This window comes from Dermochelys coriacea, chromosome 12 (assembly GCF_009764565.3).
Source record: "Dermochelys coriacea isolate rDerCor1 chromosome 12, rDerCor1.pri.v4, whole genome shotgun sequence".
NCBI lineage: Eukaryota > Metazoa > Chordata > Testudines > Dermochelyidae > Dermochelys > Dermochelys coriacea.
The window spans coordinates 9,802,460-9,825,423 of NC_050079.1; the positions used below are offsets into that span (position 1 = coordinate 9,802,460).

Consider the following 22,964-nt stretch of genomic DNA (forward strand, 5'->3'; position numbering starts at 1 on the left):
TTATTTTTGCTTCACCCCCACTGAAGCCAAGAAAGATGTTTGGTGCATCAGAGAAAGGGTTTATCTCACTGTTCATCAGAAACGTAAGGAGGAGGAGTTTCTTCTAAGGGTTTAGCTCCAGTTTAATGGAAGTTTGTTAACATGTTGTTTTCAGTCTTATTCCAGTTTTCATATAAGGAACCCTTGATGAGAAAGCACCAGCAATTTTTATCCTACTTATGCTTGTATAACTGGTACCGTCATCCTTTAGCATCATCAATGGCTGGCAGAAACTTCTTACCCTGATGCAGGCATTCTCTAAACTGACGGGAGGTCCCATACTGTTATTGGCTTGACAATGGCACACATCCATTTGGCAGTGTGCTGCCACACACGTCTTTCATCTTGCATCTGGTACTATAACAGCCTAACAGAGACTGAGAGAGAGAAAAGGATGATCTACAATTGGTGCAACAAGAAAAGGAGTACTTGTGGCACCTTAGAGACTAACAAATTTATTTGAGCATAAGCTTTCATGAGCTACAGCTCACTTCATCGGATGCATCGGTGTAACGAATGTCAGAGATAGAATTAGCCAACTCCACCCCTCACCGCTTAAATCTACAAAAGCCTTTTCTCTACTGTTTTAATTTCTTGTCAGGAAGGATTTCCTCCATTAAAATCTCTTGGTAGGCACATGCTCATCACCATGGTCTTAGTGCCTGAATATGGCAGTAACATTCATGTATTTTAGAGTCTCACACCAAGAGCTCCTGATTCTCCAGTTGTTCACAGTTCCTGCAATAGGAGCTGTGGAAGCAGGATGAAGAGGAAGAAGGTATTTAACTCTTATGTTCAAACACCATGGTTTTCTCACATTCCACATTAGCTACATAATGTCCGTGTGGATGCTCTGCTGCTACTTGGCTTAAGCATCAAGGCACTGAGCAAGGTTCCAGATTTAACAGGACGTGTTTTGCTAATAAGAAACAGCCAGGAATGTAGCAAGTAGCTGTATATTATATAAGGTGATTCCCTTAAGTATTGTACAAGCCAGATAGTAGCTTAAGTATTAATGCTCTGAATTCCAACTTTAAAAGCATGGTGTGTATTTACTGTAGCTGAAAAGTCTCAACATCAACAGCATAACTGAGCTGCAAAAAAAAAAACCCTAATCTTACAAATGTTCTGCAGTTCATGTCATTAAGTCAGGAGGAGTGCATAGTTACCTGATTTTAAGTAGCAGATCTTTCAAAGACACTTTCTTTGATACTATCAACAGCATGTTTTACTACTTCCGTGATCTTTTAATCTGCTGATCATTGCACACTTGGCCACCTAGCTAAACCAGAAAGTAAAACCTGAAGTTTTCTTCTGCTCTGTTCCTGAATGATGTCATAGGTCACACTTGTCAATGCAAACAGTTGTATTACAACCTAGGAAAGTCAGCAATTACCTACATTGCTTTCTTCCCAGCATCTAGGACTGGTAGGGAACTCTTTCTACCTGAGACGAGACATCAGCTGTTTCCCCCAACTTCTTTAATAAATTCATGCATAAGGACATGTCTCCATTCACTAACCAATAAAGCTGCAGCATAAGAGAGTAAATGCTTCTATCATGGGATAAAATGATTTACACTTTGGGGGACTGCAGCAATGTTAGTTATGAAATCGACACATCTTCTAGTACTTGGCATTAGCCTTAGTGTGCAACAGTCTCCCTTTCTCAATACTTCAAATCTTCTAGGTCCCTTCCTGGGATTCAAACAAAATTTAACCATCTGAGAATTTGCCTTTTTAAATGTTGGGAATTTGGGTGGCTGATTCATCAGGTGCCATTTCTGTTTCCTTTCTTTTTTCAGTTCTCACCATGCTTAGTAGCTGAGCATTTTAAGTTCTCTTGGCAAAGTGGCATAATTCTGTTAAAATACTTTGGATGGGTGTGGAGTAGGATGGAGGAAGAAAGGGATCTTAAAAATGCCTATCATGGCTTCATCCACAGAATCTCCAAGAATGTACCTCTTCCACCACATATTCACATTAATAGAGATAAGCAGAGCTATAATAGTAAAATCAGAATTAAAATCATCAACACTAAAACAAAGAAGAGTTTGGAAGAGACATTAACCCTCCAGCTTCAGGGCTTAGGCCAACCTCTGCTGAATGGGGGTCAGTATGAAAACCTTCCTGTGGTTATCCCATAACTACCCACACCGGGGTGTCTTGCACCTTCCTCTGAAACATCTGCTATTGGTTATAGTTAGTGAGAGGATACTATTGCTAAATGAAGTACTGGTCATGTATGTAAGAGGCTTACAAATTACAATCTTCAAATTCAAAGTTACTAACCCCTGGAAATATTCAGTGATGACAGCACATTTCCACACCTTCAATATTGCCACTTCTCAAACCCTCCCTTTGGAAAGGATCCTCAGAAGTGTCTCTGCACTATAAGAAAGCGAAGCACTATCAGGCAGTGTGCAATTTGCTTTTTGTATATACAAAGAACAACTATCCCAGATCCCACAGCAACTCCAGCTCTCGGTCAGTTTTCCAACACCAGTTTCACTCATGCAAACTTAAAAAAAGGTGAGAGAAATAAACCAAAAATTAAGAATGAATAATTTCTACAGTCAAGTTAGTGCAGGAGAGGAAAAAAACACGACAGAATATTTGGGCAAAACTGTCTTCATGAAGGCAGCTTCAAGCAAATACATGAATAGAAGCAGAACTTCTGAAGAGTCTTACTTCACAAGCAAAAAATGGAAGATACCTTCTGGGAAGGAAGTTTTTACTTCCAGGGATCCAAGAGTGGATTGCCAGCCCTTAATCACTAAATTCTGAAGAGCCTGGAGCATGAGCAGTTTTCAGAGGTTGACAAATATTCTATGGAGGATTCCAGATTTGACCAGAGATCATTATCATCAGAAAAGCTCTTTCCTGAAGACACCAGTGAATTTCTGATGTGCACATTATAACAATAATCAGGAATGATCTAGATTTTCCTAAAATGCTCCCTGACAAGATGGAATCAAATTCTAGAGGATGCTTCTAGAGAGAATTTTCCCCATAAAGGAAGACTAGTAAGATCTTAAAATAAAATAAAATAAAATAAAATAAAATAAAACAAAACACCACCCTGAACAGCTGGGCAATGGAAAAGGCAGGTAACTCCCATGCTTGAAGACACATGAAAATGGCAGGCAACAGCGAACAGCATACAACCTTGGTAAGAGAAGATGTTGAATTTCATACTGTGCCTGAATTAAAGGCTAGGAATACAGAAAGTACAGTGCAGGGAGAACAGTAGTGGTGCAGGAAATCACTCTTATTAAACATACCATACAAAACTAGCCAGCTGTCATGAGGAAAGTGAATCAGAAAGTCTGCCAAAGCCAGTCACTGACAGATGTTCCCTCAAGAGTCTGAAGCTGCTGACCACAGGCAAAGAGAAAGCTCTGGAAGTGTTGCCACAAAACTATAGTCACCAGGAAGCATCCAACGGCCATAAAAATGACAGACAGTGAGTAATAAGGGAAACACTGAAAAACAACCACACTGGTCATGCACATTCTGCCATCCTACCTAGTTGCAGCTGAAATTGGCACAAGGCGTCCTTTAGAATTCAAAGTAATTTGTGACAAAACTGATGCTAAGCCATTAGTCCTGTGTCATTGCAGTTACAAAGGAAAAGGGTTACTGTACTTCTATGCAGTTACTGCAGGTTCTATTTGTCCTATGAAGAAAGAAGGCCAGATTTTGCTTTCAGTCATAGTGATGTAAAATCCAGAGTAATTCCACTGACTTTGATGAAAATTTGAAGTTTATGACAATGTAAGTTATCCTTGTGATTTCATATAAAATGAGTCATTTATCTCCATCTAGGATCTAGGCCATTTATCTCCATCTAGGATCAAACAGCAAGGAGCACCCTGGAGAGCCACAATGAGGTTATGGTGGGCACACAAGATAGATCACAGGGCTGCAGCAAGCCAGGTGTCCAGGCCAGGGCAGGAGTGAGGACAGAACGCAGGGAGTCCCCAGCGGTTGTAGGCAACGGACAGAGGACTACAGGGAACACAATGCAGTCTCCCCTCCGCCCCCCCCCCCCCCGACCACTGGGTACTCCCTGCATGCTCTCCCTGCTACTGCCTTGCTGGGGTCAGGAGAGCCAGCCAGCCAGCCACAGCCTCTGTATTTTAAACCCTTTGGAGCCTGCAGGAGCAAGAGGCTCTGGGTCAGGAAGGGGTGGGTTGGGGAAGGTACTAGCATGGGCTTCTCCCACGAAGGAGCCAGCCAGGTCCTGCTGCTGCACAGGGTATGAGTCACCAACTCCCCTCAGTGAGTCACTTTCTGCCCAGATGGGTGAGAGCTGGGGTGGGTGGGACTATTATGTGACTGGGGCACAGCAAACAAAGTTTGGGAACTGCTGCTCTAGACTAAATTTCACCTTTCACTGTTCTATACACTGAAGCCTCTTAGGCACTTATCTGGCCCTTATTACTGCAGTATCAGAGCACCTCACAATCTTTAACAAATCTATCTATGCCCTGAGAGGCAGGACACGGCTATCATCCCCACTATAGAGATGGGGAACTGAGGCCAGAGAGAGACTAAATGATTTGCCAAAGGTCACACAGGGAGTGTCTGGCAGAGTGGAGAACTGAACCCAGGGCTGAGTCCTAGGGTAGCATCCAAACCGCCTACTTGGAAGAAAGTAAGATGAGACGTTCTGAACCAAACCTTCATTTAAGGGTTTATTTCTATGCCACCTTAGTAACTTGCTGTCACAATAGAATGAAAGTTTTCATTCAGGTACGTTTTCTTGGGTTGGTCCAAGTGACACTTCAGTAACAGAAAGAAACATTTCTTGGCATTCAGTTAGAATCAAATCAATGGGACCAGGTTTATGACATTTCTCCAAGATAGGCTGGGACTGCAACATACATTGAATCAAGCATTCAACAGACCATACATACCGATCTCATGAAATTTGAAATGTCATTTTCAATACGCAGTGGCGTATTGTTATAGTTGTTCAGGAGCGGTGCTTTCAGAAGTACCATCCTCAGCCCTACTTTGTGGCTAATGCAGCTAGTCTGACAAGTTACCCTGTGTGCACGGGAAAAGTGAGCACAGACATGATGAAAGGATTTTGTGTTTGTTCTCCCTGGCTCCTAAAAACCCCTGTTTGTCTCCAGCCATCTCACTAAGACTTCTGCCTATCAAGAACACAGTTCTCTCTAGTTGTCACTTCCTCTATGCAGGAAAGAAAAGCTTTATTTTGAAACAAATCACCAACTTTTCCTCTTCTAACCTCTCCCAAGCACCATTTCAGACCCCTTCTGTCAGCACGCGAGGAAGTGCTTGCTGTAAAACCTCCTCTGATGCTCAAAGAAACAGAGGCCTCCTTCCTTTTTATGTCTCCTTTGCCTTTGTCATCCCACATGTTGACTAGTGGAGACTGCGTACACACTGAGACAGCTTTGCTAATCAGCATTTCACACAACATAACAAAACCTGTTAATAATGCCCCGATTTTGAGTGCACTGCTTGCCAGCTGTAACATCTGCTGTGAAAAGATGGATTATGTCACTTAAGGGAGAAGTGGTGCTGGCTTCTTAGATCTCTCATTATGGACTTGTGAGGTTTAATCCTGCAAAGTGCTGAGCATCCTGAGTTCCTACAGAAGTCAATATGAATTAAGGGCACTCACCCTCCCTCAGGAGTTGATCAGCCCATTTTAGGATCAGCCCCTAAATTCTTATTTCTTCCAAATAATCCATCAACATCACAATTGAAATTTAAGATGGAGGGAAACTTCTGATTGCTGTATTCTTACTATCCAAACTACTTGGGTCAGTATCCTTTCCTAACTAACATGTAGCCAAGTCGCTGTAATCCATTCTTTTCTTATTGACTGGTCTGTAATATTGAACTCTTATTGATCTCTGCCTGCCTGTTTCTCTCCAACTCTGAGAGTTAATATGCCAATATCAGTGGATGACCAGTAGCAGCATTCATATGGTTTGTTTTCAACACAGTCCTATTATTTAGGGCCTAATCTTCCAAAGTGACATAACATAGTGTTTAGTACCATGAGTAAGTGCACAATAACCTGGCAGTCTCATGGTACATTTACTGTGTGCTTTTATTAATTTCACTGTAGCCAGTTTTTCCCCTCATGCTCCCAGTGTTGTCCCCTGCTGGTTTCCATTTACTATGACACTCAAGCAGGCATCCTGCTAGGATGTCCTAATTACCATGGAGCCCCAGTGGAGCTGACAACAGGGGCTCAGAAAAGTGACAGTGATAGCTGCATATTTTTGCACTACGTATTTAAATATTAAAAACAACCCCCCACCCCCACCACAGTAGGTGCTGGGGCATGTTAGGCAATGTAATCTAAGGAATACTAGTTATTTAAGCCACTATAGGACAACTCCAGCCTTGGGCCAGAGCTCTGGTGGCTGTAATGTCACAGCATGGTGTATGCTGAAGTTGGAGACATCTGGAGTGACTTCTGAGAAGCTAAGGTGAGGAAAAAATGTTTGCTTAAAACACATGATATGCAAAATATTCCCATATTGTGACTTGGGATGTCCGTAACATTGAAATCAGTTTAAGAAAAAGCTGATTTCTGTTACTGAAAGGTTTCAGAGTAGCAGCCGTGTTAGTCTGTATTCGCAAAAAGAAAAGGAGTACTTGTGGCACCTTAGAGACTAACAAATTTATTAGAGCATAAGCTTTCGTGAGCTACAGCTCACTTCATCGGATGAAGGATTACTTCAAAAGGATTACTAGGGTATTCTTATTGGGTGCTTAAAAAGCATGTCCCAAAGAATTGTCTAACAGCTTTATTTATTTTCACAAATAGTGCTTAGACATGGTGCCTGATGTGGGTACTGAACACACTTTACATCATAGAGACTAACAAATTTATTAGAGCATAAGCTTTCGTGAGCTATAGCTCACTTCATCGGATGCATTTGGTGATTTTTTCCACCAAACATTTTTTCCTCACCTTAGCTTCTCAGAAGTCACTCCAGATGTCTCCAACTTCAGCATACACCATGCTGTGACATTACAGCCACCAGAGCTCTGGCCCAAGGCTGGAGTTGTCCTATAGTGGCTTAAATAACTAGTATTCCTTAGATTACATTGCCTAACATGCCCCAGCACCTACTGTGGTGGGGGTGGGGGGTTGTTTTTAATATTTAAATACGTAGTGCAAAAATATGCAGCTATCACTGTCACTTTTCTGAGCCCCTGTTGTCAGCTCCACTGGGGCTCCATGGTAATTAGGACATCCTAGCAGGATGCCTGCTTGAGTGTCATAGTAAATGGAAACCAGCAGGGGACAACACTGGGAGCATGAGGGGAAAAACTGGCTACAGTGAAATTAATAAAAGCACACAGTAAATGTACCATGAGACTGCCAGGTTATTGTGCACTTACTCATGGTACTAAACACTATGTTATGTCACTTTGGAAGATTAGGCCCTAAATAATAGGACTGTGTTGAAAACAAACCATATGAATGCTGCTACTGGTCATCCACTGATATTGGCATATTAACTCTCAGAGTTGGAGAGAAACAGGCAGGCAGAGATCAATAAGAGTTCAATATTACAGACCAGTCAATAAGAAAAGAATGGATTACAGCGACTTGGCTACATGTTAGTTAGGAAAGGATACTGACCCAAGTAGTTTGGATAGTAAGAATACAGCAATCAGAAGTTTCCCTCCATCTTAAATTTCAATTGTGATGTTGATGGATTATTTGGAAGAAATAAGAATTTAGGGGCTGATCCTAAAATGGGCTGATCAACTCCTGAGGGAGGGTGAGTGCCCTTAATTCATATTGACTTCTGTAGGAACTCAGGATGCTCAGCACTTTGCAGGATTAAACCTCACAAGTCCATAATGAGAGATCTAAGAAGCCAGCACCACTTCTCCCTTAAGTGACATAATCCATCTTTTCACAGCAGATGTTACAGCTGGCAAGCAGTGCACTCAAAATCGGGGCATTATTAACAGGTTTTGTTATGTTGTGTGAAATGCTGATTAGCAAAGCTGTCTCAGTGTGTACGCAGTCTCCACTAGTCAACATGTGGGATGACAAAGGCAAAGGAGACATAAAAAGGAAGGAGGCCTCTGTTTCTTTGAGCATCAGAGGAGGTTTTACAGCAAGCACTTCCTCGCGTGCTGACAGAAGGGGTCTGAAATGGTGCTTGGGAGAGGTTAGAAGAGGAAAAGTTGGTGATTTGTTTCAAAATAAAGCTTTTCTTTCCTGCATAGAGGAAGTGACAACTAGAGAGAACTGTGTTCTTGATAGGCAGAAGTCTTAGTGAGATGGCTGGAGACAAACAGGGGTTTTTAGGAGCCAGGGAGAACAAACACAAAATCCTTTCATCATGTCTGTGCTCACTTTTCCCGTGCACACAGGGTAACTTGTCAGACTAGCTGCATTAGCCACAAAGTAGGGCTGAGGATGGTACTTCTGAAAGCACCGCTCCTGAACAACTATAACAATACGCCACTGCGTATTGAAAATGACATTTCAAATTTCATGAGATCGGTATGTATGGTCTGTTGAATGCTTGATTCAATGTATGTTGCAGTCCCAGCCTATCTTGGAGAAATGTCATAAACCTGGTCCCATTGATTTGATTCTAACTGAATGCCAAGAAATGTTTAGAATGCAATGATGTTAATAGAAGCTGGCCTCATTAATGCCTGAGAAATCCACAGCATACATGAAAGGAAGAGATATCAAGTGTGAAGGGTCTATAGCACTCTCCCTGAAAGATCCACAATGATTAGCAATATCAATCAGTTCACTGATCAGCTGTAGCTGTCCCTCCACATACAATGTAGAGTGGCTCTTCCTTGGTATTCCAGAAAGCAAATGATCAGGAATGGACACTTTAAACCCATAGAGTTCTACTTGTAAACCCAGCTCACTGTGCAAAGAGATGTCATTAACAAACCATTCAGTGCAGTTTACCTATACCCTTCATTCTATTTCTTACATTTTTTTTCTCCTCTTCAGTCAAATGGACACAACATCAAAATGCTTTTAGCCGTCCTGCCACATTCTATCAGCTTGCCCTTTTCCCCTTGCTACAAAATCTTAATGTATCAACTTGATACAGCTTGATACAGCTGTATCAATACAGCTTACAGGTCACTAGTTCTAATTGTATTAAGGGATAAAATATCATGTGAGAGGCCTGCAGAGGATTTGGGCAAAGATTTTGATCAGAGGTGGAGAGCAGGGCTTTAGTGATTAGATAAATAAGGGAATTACTCTTGCTAATGGCAGGTTTCAGAGTAGCAGCCTAATCTTACTAATGGAGATACTTTGTGTGGCCTTTGGTCTGCTACTAACATTAAAATATTGGATGTCAAGCTCTTGCCTGTCACCAGTAACTGAGCATCATAAGATTGAGAAAAGACAAGCATCAGGCAGGTTTCAATAATAAAAACTAAGTCAATCAGACATGTGAAATGAGGAAAGAGGTTTTACTCCCGGACACTAATATTTGTCCTTTAAGAAAATCAACTATAACTGATGTGCAGTAACTAAATCCCATCAGCATAGTACATTCTTTCTAAATTTACTTCAACAACACCTAATGTTTTACAGTCCAAACGTCTTAGAGGGTGCATAAATCAGACACATTACTGAATGGGCACTATCATCAGCTTTTGAAGCTGGCATAATGAAATCCTTCCGTCTCTGCAGACAGTTTATCAGCACAATAAATCATAGGAATCTGAAGTCTACAGAACACAATTTCTCCAGGTTTACTGGATGCAATGAGCAGCACAGAATACGTGCTGTACAACCTCATGCTCCCTCCTCATTAACCAGCAGAACTCCACTGATTTCTATGGCATTATTCCTTATTTATACCACTGTGAGATGATAATTGCATCAAAAGTTTATCTTCACGATCTGAAGCCCTAGCACCTAGAATCAGGAAATGTCTAGAGTTTTGCCTCATTTGCTGGGTGAGAGGGAAGCACTTCTCTTTCTGCCCTCCAGATGATTGGCATGTTCCTTCTGAAATGCTGCAATTGCAGTGGAACACCAAAGTTTAAAGAATGCCACCACACAGATGCTACACTCACATTCAGCAGCAAAGACATTAATCTTGGCACATCAGCCAAGAAAATGGTTTGTAAATTTCCAGAATCATTGAATTTAGTACATCTTAATCTGGGATTATTTTGTTGGTGGAGACTAAAACAAAAGCACTGAAGACATCACTTAGCAAAATAAGTAAGTGATTAGATCTGAAAAATAATCATTTAAATTGACAACATCAAGGTAGATATGTTAAATCAAGATTAAATGATTTTTTTAAAAAGGATACTGCACATTATTGCAGTAACTATTGCTCTATAATTAAATTACTTTCCATAAAGGACAGTAATCATTTTGTTCTCTTGGAAAATTAGCCAGTGATTTTAGTGATCCTAAGAAGAGGAGGACATGAAACATTTGCTGTGGACAGAAGTAATTTCACCAGTCTAAATCTGGAGTAATGTGAAACTACACAAGTTTGGCACAGGCATAATTGAGCTCAGAATTTGGCCTATTATCTTTAAACAACAGAAAGATATTGACAATTTAAAGGGAAAATAGAAAAATATAAATTAATACCATTGAACCGACAGCATTCTAGTTCATAGCACCCTGTACACAAGATTTCATGAAAAAAAAACCCTCTTCTTTGAGAAAAGTGAATGCAAACAAGAAGTTTTTTGTGTTTTGGCTACAGATAGGACATAATCAAAATGGAGGTGGCTTGCCAGTAATATTAGAGCGAGCCAGCAAGAACAGAAGACAGAACATAGGGTTAAATCACCTCTGGGGTGACTCTGCTGAAACCAATAGTGACAGAGACTAATTTGGCCCCTTCAGTGTTGGATATTATCAGGTCTTTGTCCCAGTTTCTCCCCAGGCAGGATCCTGCACAGATAATAGTACTGCTCTTTATCTAGTTTGGCCTTAAGTTACTATTGATCTCACTCTTTAATACAGGCATTTTATTTCATTTTTTGATCCCTTCTTTATTCTCTTTTTTCAGAAAGGGGCTCTTGAATCCAAACCCAAACCCAACCTCCTCTCTGATCCCAGGAAAAATGGTTAACTTGTTCTCTCAAGGCAACAACCCCTGGTATTTGGCAGATACATAGCTGGGTTTTAAGAGTTCCCTCTACATTAAAGGATGCCTTCCTTCCCCAGCAGGAGCGGATCTAACTGGCTGAGCGTGGAAAGCCTCCTCCCAAGCCTGGGGCATCTCCCTCTGTGCCAAGGGACAGAAAAACAGGTAACTCAGCCTATAGGGTCCTACCCTATAAGGGACAGGTTGAAACGCTGGTGTGACCTTTACTGCACAGACTCCGGCAGGTCAATAGCGTGTATAACCTCTTCATGCTCACAGTTGTGGTTGCCACTACAGCTCTCTTTTGGGACCCATGAATCTCCCTATTAATCCCATCCCTGGAGAGGGTACAACTGGTTTTCTCCAGCCTCCTATTTAATAAGAAACCCCACTCATTATGCCAATAACTTCCTCCACAAACACACCACTTGTTGGTGCGGAACCGATTATCTCATGGTGTTGTTGGGAGAAGATTGGACACTGGATCTTAAAATTTGCAGCTAGGTGCCTGAATCAAATTGCTTTGCGGGGGGTCCAGGTTTCCTGGAAATGGCCCCACTTCTCATCTTCCCCAAGTTTGAAAATGTCACCTCTGTAATACCCCTCTAAACCTGCAACCCTAGCCCCACAACAGCAATTCGATGACACATCTCTAGACTGGAAACTGACTGTAGAATAAACAGGGCAAGAGCAACAGTGAAAATGAATTGCTGTGTTCGGATAAAGTAAAATATCTCCCATCTCATCTGAGATTCTCACTGAGAAAGCAGAAGAGTTCTCTTTAGGAATCCAAAACAGATCATCCAAGAAAGAATAATCTCTGTAATTCATTGCATCGTGGCAATATATTGGACTTCACTACAGTTGTGTGTCTTCCCATTAGGATAAGTGCAAAATCCATTTCAATGCAACAAAATCCACGACTCCACAAAACTACCAAAGCCTCAACACATACAAAGCCTCTTAATCTTTCGTGAACCTGTGACAGTGGAATGGCCAAGGAAGGGTAAGACCTGTCTGTAACATGACTCAGTGGGGCTTTAGGAGGAAGAGGTGCATCCTGCCCCAGATAGATGGGCCTCTTGGCCCTAGCAGCGGGGTGCTCTAAGGACTTAGCTTTTGTTTTGCCTTATTTTGTGAGTTTGGCAGTGAAATGCGCCCTGAGGAGAGGACCTGACAAGAGATTTGGGTGGCTCTGAATTCTTCCCCTGATGATGAGAGCGCCAACCATTTTACACCACTAAACAAGTGGCTTTGCAAATGGGACAGAACTAAGTCACAAAGATGAACAATTACAACAGAGTCAGTCAGTTACTGTTTCTCAGGAAGTTGGTTTATGTTCCTTCAAGATGTGTGTAATTTACAGACCACTGCTTTCAGGCATAGAGTAGATCTGAACTGCTTAAGGAACACATTTACTTGTTAAGAGTTACAGGTTAGTGTCACATTGATTCTAAGAATATCGCAGTCATAGAATTACATGACCTTCTCAAAGCATTAACCTGTATTGCTTTCTTAAAGTCTCCTGGATTGTATGAGGCTTCAGGGTGGGGAGGAATTAGATACAATTATCCACAAGAACATTCTAGGCTCAGTCAAAAGAAAAGCAAAATAAATGTATATGAATATACAGACTTACCATTTTTGTCAGCGCGTCTGAAAATCTAGAATTAAAAAGAGAGAGACATTTTTACTATTTTTTGTGATTTGTTACATTTCTTTTTTACTAAACGATTAATACCAAGATTATATCCAGTTCCAAACCTAAACAGTGTGATCAAGATTTCTAGCCTGTCAAAGCTCATTTCTGATGGTATTTTTATTTTGGATTTTAGAGGGTATTTACTGTGAAAAAAGAAATTACTGGCCTATTTAAATCCTGGGACGGTGGGAGGCATCCACTAGAAAAGGCCCTCCCCTTCCCTGATGAAGGAGGGGCCACACACCCCAGAATTTAAATGATTACTGGAGAAGGAAGTTATTGGACTGACTTAGAATTTTCATTGATGTGCAGAATAAGTTACATCTTAGGTAGCAGTAGTGCAAACATTTCTACACTTCTGGTATTTTAAAAATATTCATCCAACCTTGCTCAGAGCAGGTGCTTAAAATACTGTAGCAGCCAGTTTCCAGTCTATGCCTGGGCTCCTGCATTTGCTAACACTAGTTAAGCTTCACTGGAGCTAACAGTGTGAAATGTTTGCAAAATTCCTCTAGACTACGGTAGACCAGGCCTAAGGGAGAAAGTTCTTTCCATGCTAATCATTGTTCTCTCCCTTGAGATTGCCAACAAAAATGCATCCAAGAGTAGGACCGATTTTGAAGTATAGATATTTATCCTCTAGAAATGAATGAAACCCACCAACTCATTCTATTAAGAATGATTAGAGGGCATCAAGCAATGATAACCTTCAGTCACTGCTATCAGGGAGAGAGGCAGCAGGCTTCATATACATACTCTATTTTGTCCTAAGCCATCCAGCCTACCACTTCAATAGTGAAGTATTTGCTCAAAGAAGGAAATGGAAAGATGACAGCTCTCACTTCAAAGTACCATACCACACCCTTGTGCTGACTCTCCAGCCACCCAGAGCCAATCCTACTCCCCACTAAAGAGTCAATAGACTTTTTGCCACAAAACCCTTTAGCATTTCAGTGGGGGCAGGATCAGAATCCATGTGGGAGTTCCTGTTTCTATTTGTTAAGCATCAACTTTGCGTTTCGCTCTGGATCAAAGAGGAGGAGACAAGGTGCTTGTGCCAAGGAGTTGGCCATCACAGCACAATACAATTAATAATGAGGAACTCTTGTGAAGACTGGGATTTGATAGGTAACTGAGACAAATAACTGTTAGCACAGGTTTTCCCATATATTGCTGTACAATTCACATGCTCAGTGTGAAAAGGGAAATCATCATCATTATCATCGCCTCTAAGCCTGAGCCCATTATTTTGGGCTAGAAAGGAGAATTTGGCTAAACAAAAGAAAGATTGCATTGGGAAGGGAATAAAAGCTGCAGCAGGCAGCTCAGAATCAGTCATAAATTGAAGTCTTATTTTCTGGGTCATAAATTCATTCAAAAAAATCAAAGGAGAAAATGCTGCATGAAAGAAGGAACACAGGAGGCAAATTGAACTGCACAATATGTTACTTAAATGAATACTATTTAATTAAGTAACATTAAATCAATGTTCTACCTAGGGTATCACCTATCCTATATAAGGCTCAAAATGGATACTGTACAAAGACAATGACTCAATATTTTATAATATTTAAGGATGAGCACCCCAGTTCCGATACAATCAGACCCATTAGAAAAGTCAAACAAACCTCAGAACTCAAGACCTTCAAGAGAAAACAACAGAGGTTGGCCCACTGCCAGTCTCTACAGACAGATCCTGCAGGGCTTGACTTATTTAACCAACATCAGCTGGACCCAGTGAGGTTCATTCAGCCTCAGTATAGCTACTCTTTTGAGGTTCAGCCACTGCAATGAACATAACACACCTGGGGGGGGGTATGCACACCCACAGAGACCATTCCCCAAGACAAGCGTAGTGATTGGCAAATGGGTGTGCATTAACAAAGGACCCAACTCTTCACTCACACCCAGCCCAAATCCAAACCCAAGCTGTTAAGACGTTCAAAAGTTCAACTAACTTCCCCTTCACCTCTCCTGCTATTCCCGTTTCTAGAAGGGACAGGAAAAAACGGTGAAACACTGAAAGAAGGCACTTCTTGCAATCTCCCCAGCCTGACCACACAGAGAATACTGGAAATAGGCCTGTTCACAAGAGTTTGCTACCCACTTTTGCAACCCTGAAAAGGTTTAGATATAATTTGGATAGGCATACAGGCTGCATTAGAGAGTTTCACTCCCGCAACCCTTCTTAAAGAGAGCGTGTGGCAGGTGGAGGTGCCCCCTGTGGGACCAAGCATTGTAACGCAGGTGCTCTCTGCCTTCGTGCATTAGCTTTGGACACCTGTTTGGAGTATAGTGGCCCTTGCCATACGTTTGGCATCAGTCTCTAAACAGTTAAATCAACAAAATAAATCCAAATGTGGCTGTCTATGACTTTAAATAAAGAGCATAAACCTCAAATTCAAGTGCTTAGCTGCAGTGCTGAGGGCAAGGCCCTGGCCTGGCCTAGGGGTTCTGGCCTAGTACTGAGGAATTCCTCCCCATCCAGTGACACCTCACACTGCCCCCGAGAAGAATCAGACAAGTCGTCTTAACTGGCCGGATGGGTCCCGATTGGTCAGTGTCTCTGCCTGGTCCGTCTAGGCCTCTGGAGTATGAAGTCATGTCGGTAGCCTGGTTGAGTAGGCTTTCCTTCAGCAGGGGTTGTCAGGGTGACAAGGCCTTCAGAAGGGGCCAAAGAAGGCCTGACAGACTGCATCACAGGGCACCTTGGAACAGCAGCTGGCTGTTAAAACTTCGTCAGTTGTGGGGAGGGTGTATTGGGGACAGAGCTGGCACTGGGTTTCTGTGTAAATGGACCTAGACACCAATTGATCCCTTGGAAATGGTCCAATGGGAGGGGCAAACCCTACACCCAGATGGAGTGAATTGAAGAGAGATCTCCACAAGGAGCAAGCCTGAGAATTCCTGCACTCCAGCTCCCATTCCTGTGTGCTCCCCGTGAGCCCAATGAGAACAGTGAAAAATGTTCAGGGCTGCAGGACTGGGCCATATATGGACAGCCTGCCAAGGGCATGTCAATCAGGAAGTAGTTATTTGTAAATCCACTCAGTTTTAAATGTAGCTAAGTGGACAACATTGCTTTGCATCTGGGTTATAGCACAGAGCCGCACAACAAACAATGGAAGAATAAATCAAGAGAGCCCCATTTAATGTCCTCAGTTTGACTGGAATAGGTTCATTCACAGGGCCATTGGACACACTTCTATAAACAATACCCACGGTATGCTGCCTCTGTATGCAATATTTTTCCTTTCCTCTTTTCGTCTTACTCTCACATTGGATCAGCAGATGTTATCTTTTTGTTTTAAATGCTGATTACTGCAAATTTTTTGTTTCCTTGCTGCATCCTTCTGTTATTGTTCTCTGGTGCTTTGAATGAAAGGCACTATACGAAGTGTAATGCAGAAGCAGTAAAAGCTATTTAACGTGTTGGCGGAGACCTTCTGCTCTCAAAGCGTGATGGTCGGAGGGGGAAAATCATCAGCAGTAAGAAATGTAGCTTTTTAACAATGTTTTGGGACAAGTAAGGAGCTGTTTGGGAGCTCGGTTCTTATCTCACTGAAAGCCTAACAAGAAAAGATTTTCCTCCAGTTTACTACCCTGAGAAATGCATTACTGAGAGTATAATCTAGGGGGAAAATCCCATCATAGAAGAACGGACCTTATCATACAGTAGTAATATGGCCAAGGACAAGATGAAACACAAAATGTGTCCTAGCTCAGTCAAACAACAAGGAAACTACTCAAAGGAGCTGAAGGAGTTAACTTAAAAAAAAGGGGAGGGGGATGCTGAATTATGGATCGTATCTTAAGGAGCCACTCATGTGGCAAAATTTTAGAAAAAATGATGCACTATCATATACACTGGCAAAGTTGGATAGCCCTGCTAGAAATTGGCAAGCACCAGAACTTCTAGGATCCCAGATCGTGGGCATGTATTAACTTTTCTCCTTTTTGTTTTTATGTTTTGCAATTTGTCACCAGAGCAGAGACTGTTCATTCATTAAAAAGCTCTAATTCCTCCTTGATCAATGTGCGAGATTCCTATTAGGGCCAATGGAAAAAACATACAAACACTGAGGGTCTCCTTTCACTAAACAGAGATCAAGAGTCAACAGCCAAAGCCATTAATAAAGTTGGGAGTAACACACCAGACTAAGGAATTTCTCAATCCTCAAACCTGCAAGCATTTCTTCTATGTGGAGTTTTTGCTGGTGGGCCAGCACATCATGTTGATAACTTACTTCTCATCAGAATCAGGTGAACCTGGGGAAGATGCTACCCATGATACAACTAGAATGTATTTATTCAGCAGTATCAAGCTGTGCCACCATCATTACTGGCAAGCAAGACTTACTATATCAATTTAATTGGACCCATTCAAAAATAGAAACCGACCGTAATTCCAAGAGAGACTGTAATTAAAGATAAAATGCTTGGTAAACAGAGACAGCAAGCAAGTTAACGTATGAACATCTGGAATGCACACCAAGATCCTGATGAAGGCACAAGTAACACAATGATTACTCAGCTGTGCTGCCAAGAATCCTGCTTACATAAAGGCCTGTGAAATACTCTCTGCTGCAGAAAAAGGATGGCTTCAAAAACTCTTAAGGAACTCCACAATATTCTCTTATTTTAGTTACCAGGCTGTGAATTTTGGAGAAGATGGCAGAGTTAGAGATATGGCATCTTTTGAAAGGGATATATTTAGACTGCAGGATGATGGAAATTTGAACCCATCACCTTGCATCTATTGACTATCAGGGCTGAAATTTTCAAACCTAGCTAGAACACTTGGACACCAGCCCTCATGGATTTCAGCAAGAAACGGATGTCCAAAATCCCTGTGCAAATCCCATCCTGGAGGTTTAACCAACACTTTTGTACTTATAGGGCTAAGTTACACTCAGTCACAAATGAATGGAATTTGGTGCAACTGACGGTCCAAGGGTTTCAAAGAGCTTTACAAACATTAACTAAGCAAACTTCCCAACTCCTGCACAAAGGAGGTATAGCCCAAATACTGCAATGGTGTCCACCCCAACTGGCCTGCCTGGGACCCCAACTGACTGCAAAGAGGCTCCCGCATACAGATCCGGTTTCAGAACCAGGACCGTAGTTTCTGGTCCCAGGTTTTCATGCTCAGCTGAGGCTCAGAATTCGGATGAGTTACCCACAGCCACATAGCAAGGCTGGATTACTGCCAGAAGTAGAAGCCAGCAGGCCTCTTTTCTCCAGCACCACATCCTTCCCCTGCATCTCAGAGGGATCACCTCACACTCAAGTAATTGTATAATAAGGAACAGAGGTAATTCAGAGCCCTGGCCCCAGCACAACCTGGGTGGCAGACTGGAGTGAAGTCTAGTAAATTAGTGCTACTGGTAAACACAAATCCACCATTAACCCTCTCCATGCTAACCTATGGGGATGCAAAACAGCAAGCATGCTAGGTGCCCACAGAGGGAAGTGCTTCACATAACTGCTCCATCAGCAGCCCCACTGCAGAGCTTAAGTGGTGGAAAGGGTATTGCCCTGGCCCTCCAAACCAGGATGTATTTCACCCTATTTGACATACCTATTCGCTATATGATTTAGGGTTTTAAATTTAATATACATTACATCTTTACTAGTTATAGACATTAATTTAATTTGTTCATTCTCATTATAGCTTTTCTGTGGAATTATATTCAAAATAGATTTCAGAGTAGCAGCCGTGTTAGTCTGTATTCGCAAAAAGAAAAGGAGTACTTGTGGCACCTTAGAGACTAACAAATTTATTAGAGCATAAGCTTTCGTGAGCTACAGCTCACTCATTCAAAATAGAGTTAAGGTTTTAGAAAATGCACTCATTTTTATAAAATAAACATAAATCCTACACTGCAGAAAATATTGATAGCACAGAACTGCTTTTGAAGTGCCTCTGTAGATTCATAACACAGCAATTCCGATTCTTATATCATTACAAGCAAATTCTTCACTATATCAGCACTGATTGCAGTAGTCACCAAAGGTGGAATTGGATTAGCTGTTAAAGTAGCCCAGGCTAGAACGTTTAGGAAAACACACAATCAAGATGGAGAGCAGGACTGAAAGGAAATGGCTACAAAAAAGAAGGATCGGGGTGGATTAAGGTTAAAGGCCTGCACATTGGGCCCCAGATCCTGGAGTCATGGGATTATATCAGAAGTTAAGATTTTATATGTTGTAACAGAAAGTTCCTTACCCTCATGGTTAAGAAAGAGCTTGACAATATGACAAGAGAGTAACCAATGAGCTGCCCCATTCACCTCAGTGGGGTTGTAGTGAGTCCTTATTGGAAATCCTGGAAGGTGGGTGCCCACATCTAAAGGCCTTTCCCCCAGCCTTGCGGGAGGGACCACTGGACCCAGGAACCAACTGAATGCAGGGGACAACTAATAAACAACAGGGTCAGGAGTGAAGGTCACAGGTTCAAAACTAGGGATCCAGAGGGGGACACCAAGTAGAGAACCCCCGACAGTGCCCACTACCCCTCAAAGCCGCCTAGGGAGCCAGCGGATGCCACCCAGAGGAACTCTGCCTGGATGTGCGAGATCAGGGAGGAACGGAAACAGGCCCCACAGTCGCAGAGCACACACCCCCGCCTAGCATCCTCCCGCTGGTGCTGAAGATGGCCACTTTGGCCAGGGCCAGGAGGAGGTTGACAAGGCGGTCTCGCGACTTCATGGGGCCAATGACAGGGTGTGAGAAGATAAACAGGTGTGGGGGAAAGTGCAGCCACAACCTCAACAGGAGATTCTGGAGGAGCCGGAATAGGGGCTGAAAGCTGGTGCATTCGAGATAAGCCTGCGCCAGGTTCTCCCTCACGCTGCAAAAGCGGCAGGCATCGGGAAGGGGGGTGAACCGCACCAGCTACACGCCTGTGCTCATGGCTCCATGGAGGAACTGCCAACAGATATCCCCAGCAGGCCGTGCGGGAGTAGAGACTGGCCCACCGGGGCTTCCTCACCCTCCATAGGTGAGATAGATCAATAGTCCCACCATTTGGTATCAGGACACAAGGGTGAGAAAGTGAAACGTGTGGAGCACAAGCACCAGAATATACAGGAGGTGGAGCCAACTATACAACTCCTCCAAGGTGAAAGGCTGGCCAGCGGGGGGGGGGGGGGGGTTAGGGGGCAAGGGTAATGAATTTGGGGGTCTGGGAGGCAAGGAGGGACAGCAGGGGAAAGGGAAACCTCCCCCTGGGGTAGGACCTCTCCCTCGCCTGGCAATGGCTCTGCCGCCCTCTCCTCCGCGGGCCCCACCAGACTACACACAATGAAGGCAGGGCTCACCTGCTCATCTGGGCACGATGGGGGGCTGCCCCCAGGGCCCAAGCAGGATTGATGGAGAAAGAAGAAAGGGCAGCTATGGGGGCAGGGCCAGCACCATCCTTGGTCTTGGGGGTCCCAGGCGCCCCTTCATGCCGGGCCAGGGGGCAGTCCCTCTGGACTTGCCCCATTGCCCAGCATAGGTAACACTGGGCCTCCCCAAGAAGTAATGCACCCAGTAGAGGGCTCCATGGTAGGACACAAAAAAGGACCTGCCAATGGAAGGATAGGATGTGACGGAGGGCCGGGTCCTTGCAGCCCAGCGGGAGAGGGCTGATAACAGATATCGGCTTCCCCTGGCAGTGATAGGTGATGACCAGAGACGTAGTGAGGTGGACTGGCCCCCACGGACCCAGAAGGGGAGGAACCCTGCTGCATAACCACCACAGGAGTATTAACTTCAAGATGCACTGCTTTGGATGGCTCGACACCACCCCAACAGTGTGTGTGACAGGAGAGAAGTGCCATCCAAGCAGATATGGCGCAGCTGCTGGGGTAAACTCTGTGGGGGCCCCGCTGCCACCTCTGCAGCTCCCAAAGGAAGAGGAGCCCTGCTGCCAAGCCTCAGGAGAGAAGGAGCCCCTATGCAATTGTCCCAGTCTGTCTGGGATGGGAGGAGGACCCCACTACCAAAAATGGGCCGGGGCAAGGAGGCAGAGATTGAGCCAAAAGAGGGCCTGTGTCATGATGTGCATAGGGCCCCAGATTGCCTTAATTCAGCCCTGGGAAGAGACCAGGAGTATGGCTGGACTGAGTGCTTCATTTGACTCAATGCAGAACTGCCGGGCTGAACACAAAATGCAAGGAGGAACTCTGAGCAGCTTTTTATAGATGGTATTTGAGCCCTGCTGCCCTTGCTAGTCATAGGCTGGAAGACACAGATCAGAAGACTCAGCTCTAACCCCTTTACACAAAGCTCCCACAGTACCAAAAGTCTGAGCGTCAGCCCGAGCAGCATTTTGAACTCTAACCCAACCAGAAATATTACAAAGCAGGAAAAGTCTGGCTCCTTTCCCTCAGTGTCAGTTCCTGCAAAATGCAGAACTACATCTACCCTAACATGTGATCTCTCTGGATTTGCAGCGACATTGTTTGTGCCATTTTAATTTGGCAGTGAAGTCACCTAGACTTAGTCAAGACAACTGCATTGGAGGTCATAAAGACTAGAGGAGATTAAATGTTAATGGATAAATTCTGCCCTTAATACCAGACACGCAACCCCCATTAGCTTCACCTCACTGACTGAGGAGACGTTTGACCACTGGGAGCTCTGCACAGCACACAGTCTTGCACTACTACTTAGGCATGGACCCAGATGACTAGGAATGTCCTTTCCATCCCATCACCTCCGATTCTCTGATTGTCAGGCTCACCTACCATTTTCAAGAAGTAAATAGCAGATTATCCCTGAACCAAAAATACTGTCCTTACCACCTCCAGTGCACGCATCTCATCCACGTTTCTAAATGTATTACACACACGTTTTTCAAAATGTCAGCCAAGTTAATCCATTATGTAAACCCACTGATTTCAGGGGTGTAACACAAGAAATAAACATGGCCAGCTAATTGTTTCCACATACTAATGGGGCACTAGTCCATTTTAGCAATTAACTGAGAACAAAAGCTATTTTGTAATAAAATTAGCCTTTGAAGTAAAGACTGACCAAAAAAATCGCAGGTGAAACAGAAATGAAATGGTTTTTTTTGTTGTTGTTAAAATAGGTAAAGCTGCTTCTTAAAACAATATTTGGGATGACAGCTTTTTTTTAAAACACTCATTTAATTTGCCCCCAAGCAGTTTAAAACAGCTACAATACTAAAAACCTTGAAAAATCTGGTTTATAATCTAAATGCTGAACGCTTCCTGGGATGTCCTCAAAGCTCTCGGATGCAAATCTGCAACTCTGGAGGCTGCTTAATTGTGGTTTTCTTGGCAATTTCACTCATTTCCCACAATCACTTCCTTAAGTCAAAGAATTGTTATACTTCATGTAGGGTTTATTATTATTCCTGCCGCAGGTTAATTTGACGGTTTTAAAAAAAAAAAAAAACCATGATTCAACAGCAGTTTTCATTCCCTGTGCTGCTAATAGAAGGATAAGCAAGGTGTGACAAAGCCTGTTGAAGGAGGAGACTCTAGGGAAGAGGGCAAAGGAAAACAAAAATTTTCAGTTATATAAAAAAGTCTGGTCAATAGTTGTCCGTATTCCTAAATTCCTCTCCACACATGATACTGACAAGGCCTTTCCCAGGCTCTCCTACAAAATGAGTCCTGACTCCCCATCAGATCCATGGAGACTGGCACCATGAGGTTCTGTTCTTACATTAGGTGTGTCAAAGTAAATCTTCCCTTCGCTCCCCAACCCTGACCACCATTAGTAAATGACTGTCTCATGACTGCAGGGAGGGATGATGCTCCTTCCATCATTAATATAAAACAATAACACAATCTAAGTACCTGCAGCCACACCGCTTTGAGCTATGCCACCATCATCAGCTCTCGTGAGTTAAGCACGGGTGGACATAGTCATTGCTCAGATGGGTGGCCAACATCAACCTCCACTGAAGAGAGAGAGGTGGTGATTCAGTACATAGCATGTTTTCCTCAGAGTGCTGAAGTATTGTCCCACCTGGCAATAGGGGCTCTGGTCTGGAGAGATGCTGTTTTTCAGATCAAACTACTAAGGGAACATCTACACTGCAGCTGGGAGCATGCTTCCCCATGTGAGTAGACAGACACT

At 43.2% G+C, this 22,964-nt stretch overlaps 1 protein-coding gene across 3 annotated transcripts in view; it reads right to left on the reverse strand.

Annotated features, from left to right (window-relative positions):
- NECAB2 (N-terminal EF-hand calcium binding protein 2) overlaps positions 1–22,964 on the reverse strand; it is a 394,502-nt gene that overhangs the window by 293,875 nt on the left and 77,663 nt on the right. For all 3 annotated transcript variants that reach the window (XM_043495046.1, XM_038368806.1, XM_038368807.2), the window contains one exon: positions 12,801–12,825. In XM_043495046.1, the coding sequence (XP_043350981.1) occupies positions 12,801–12,825 (25 nt within the window). The remainder of the gene's footprint in view (positions 1–12,800; positions 12,826–22,964) is intronic.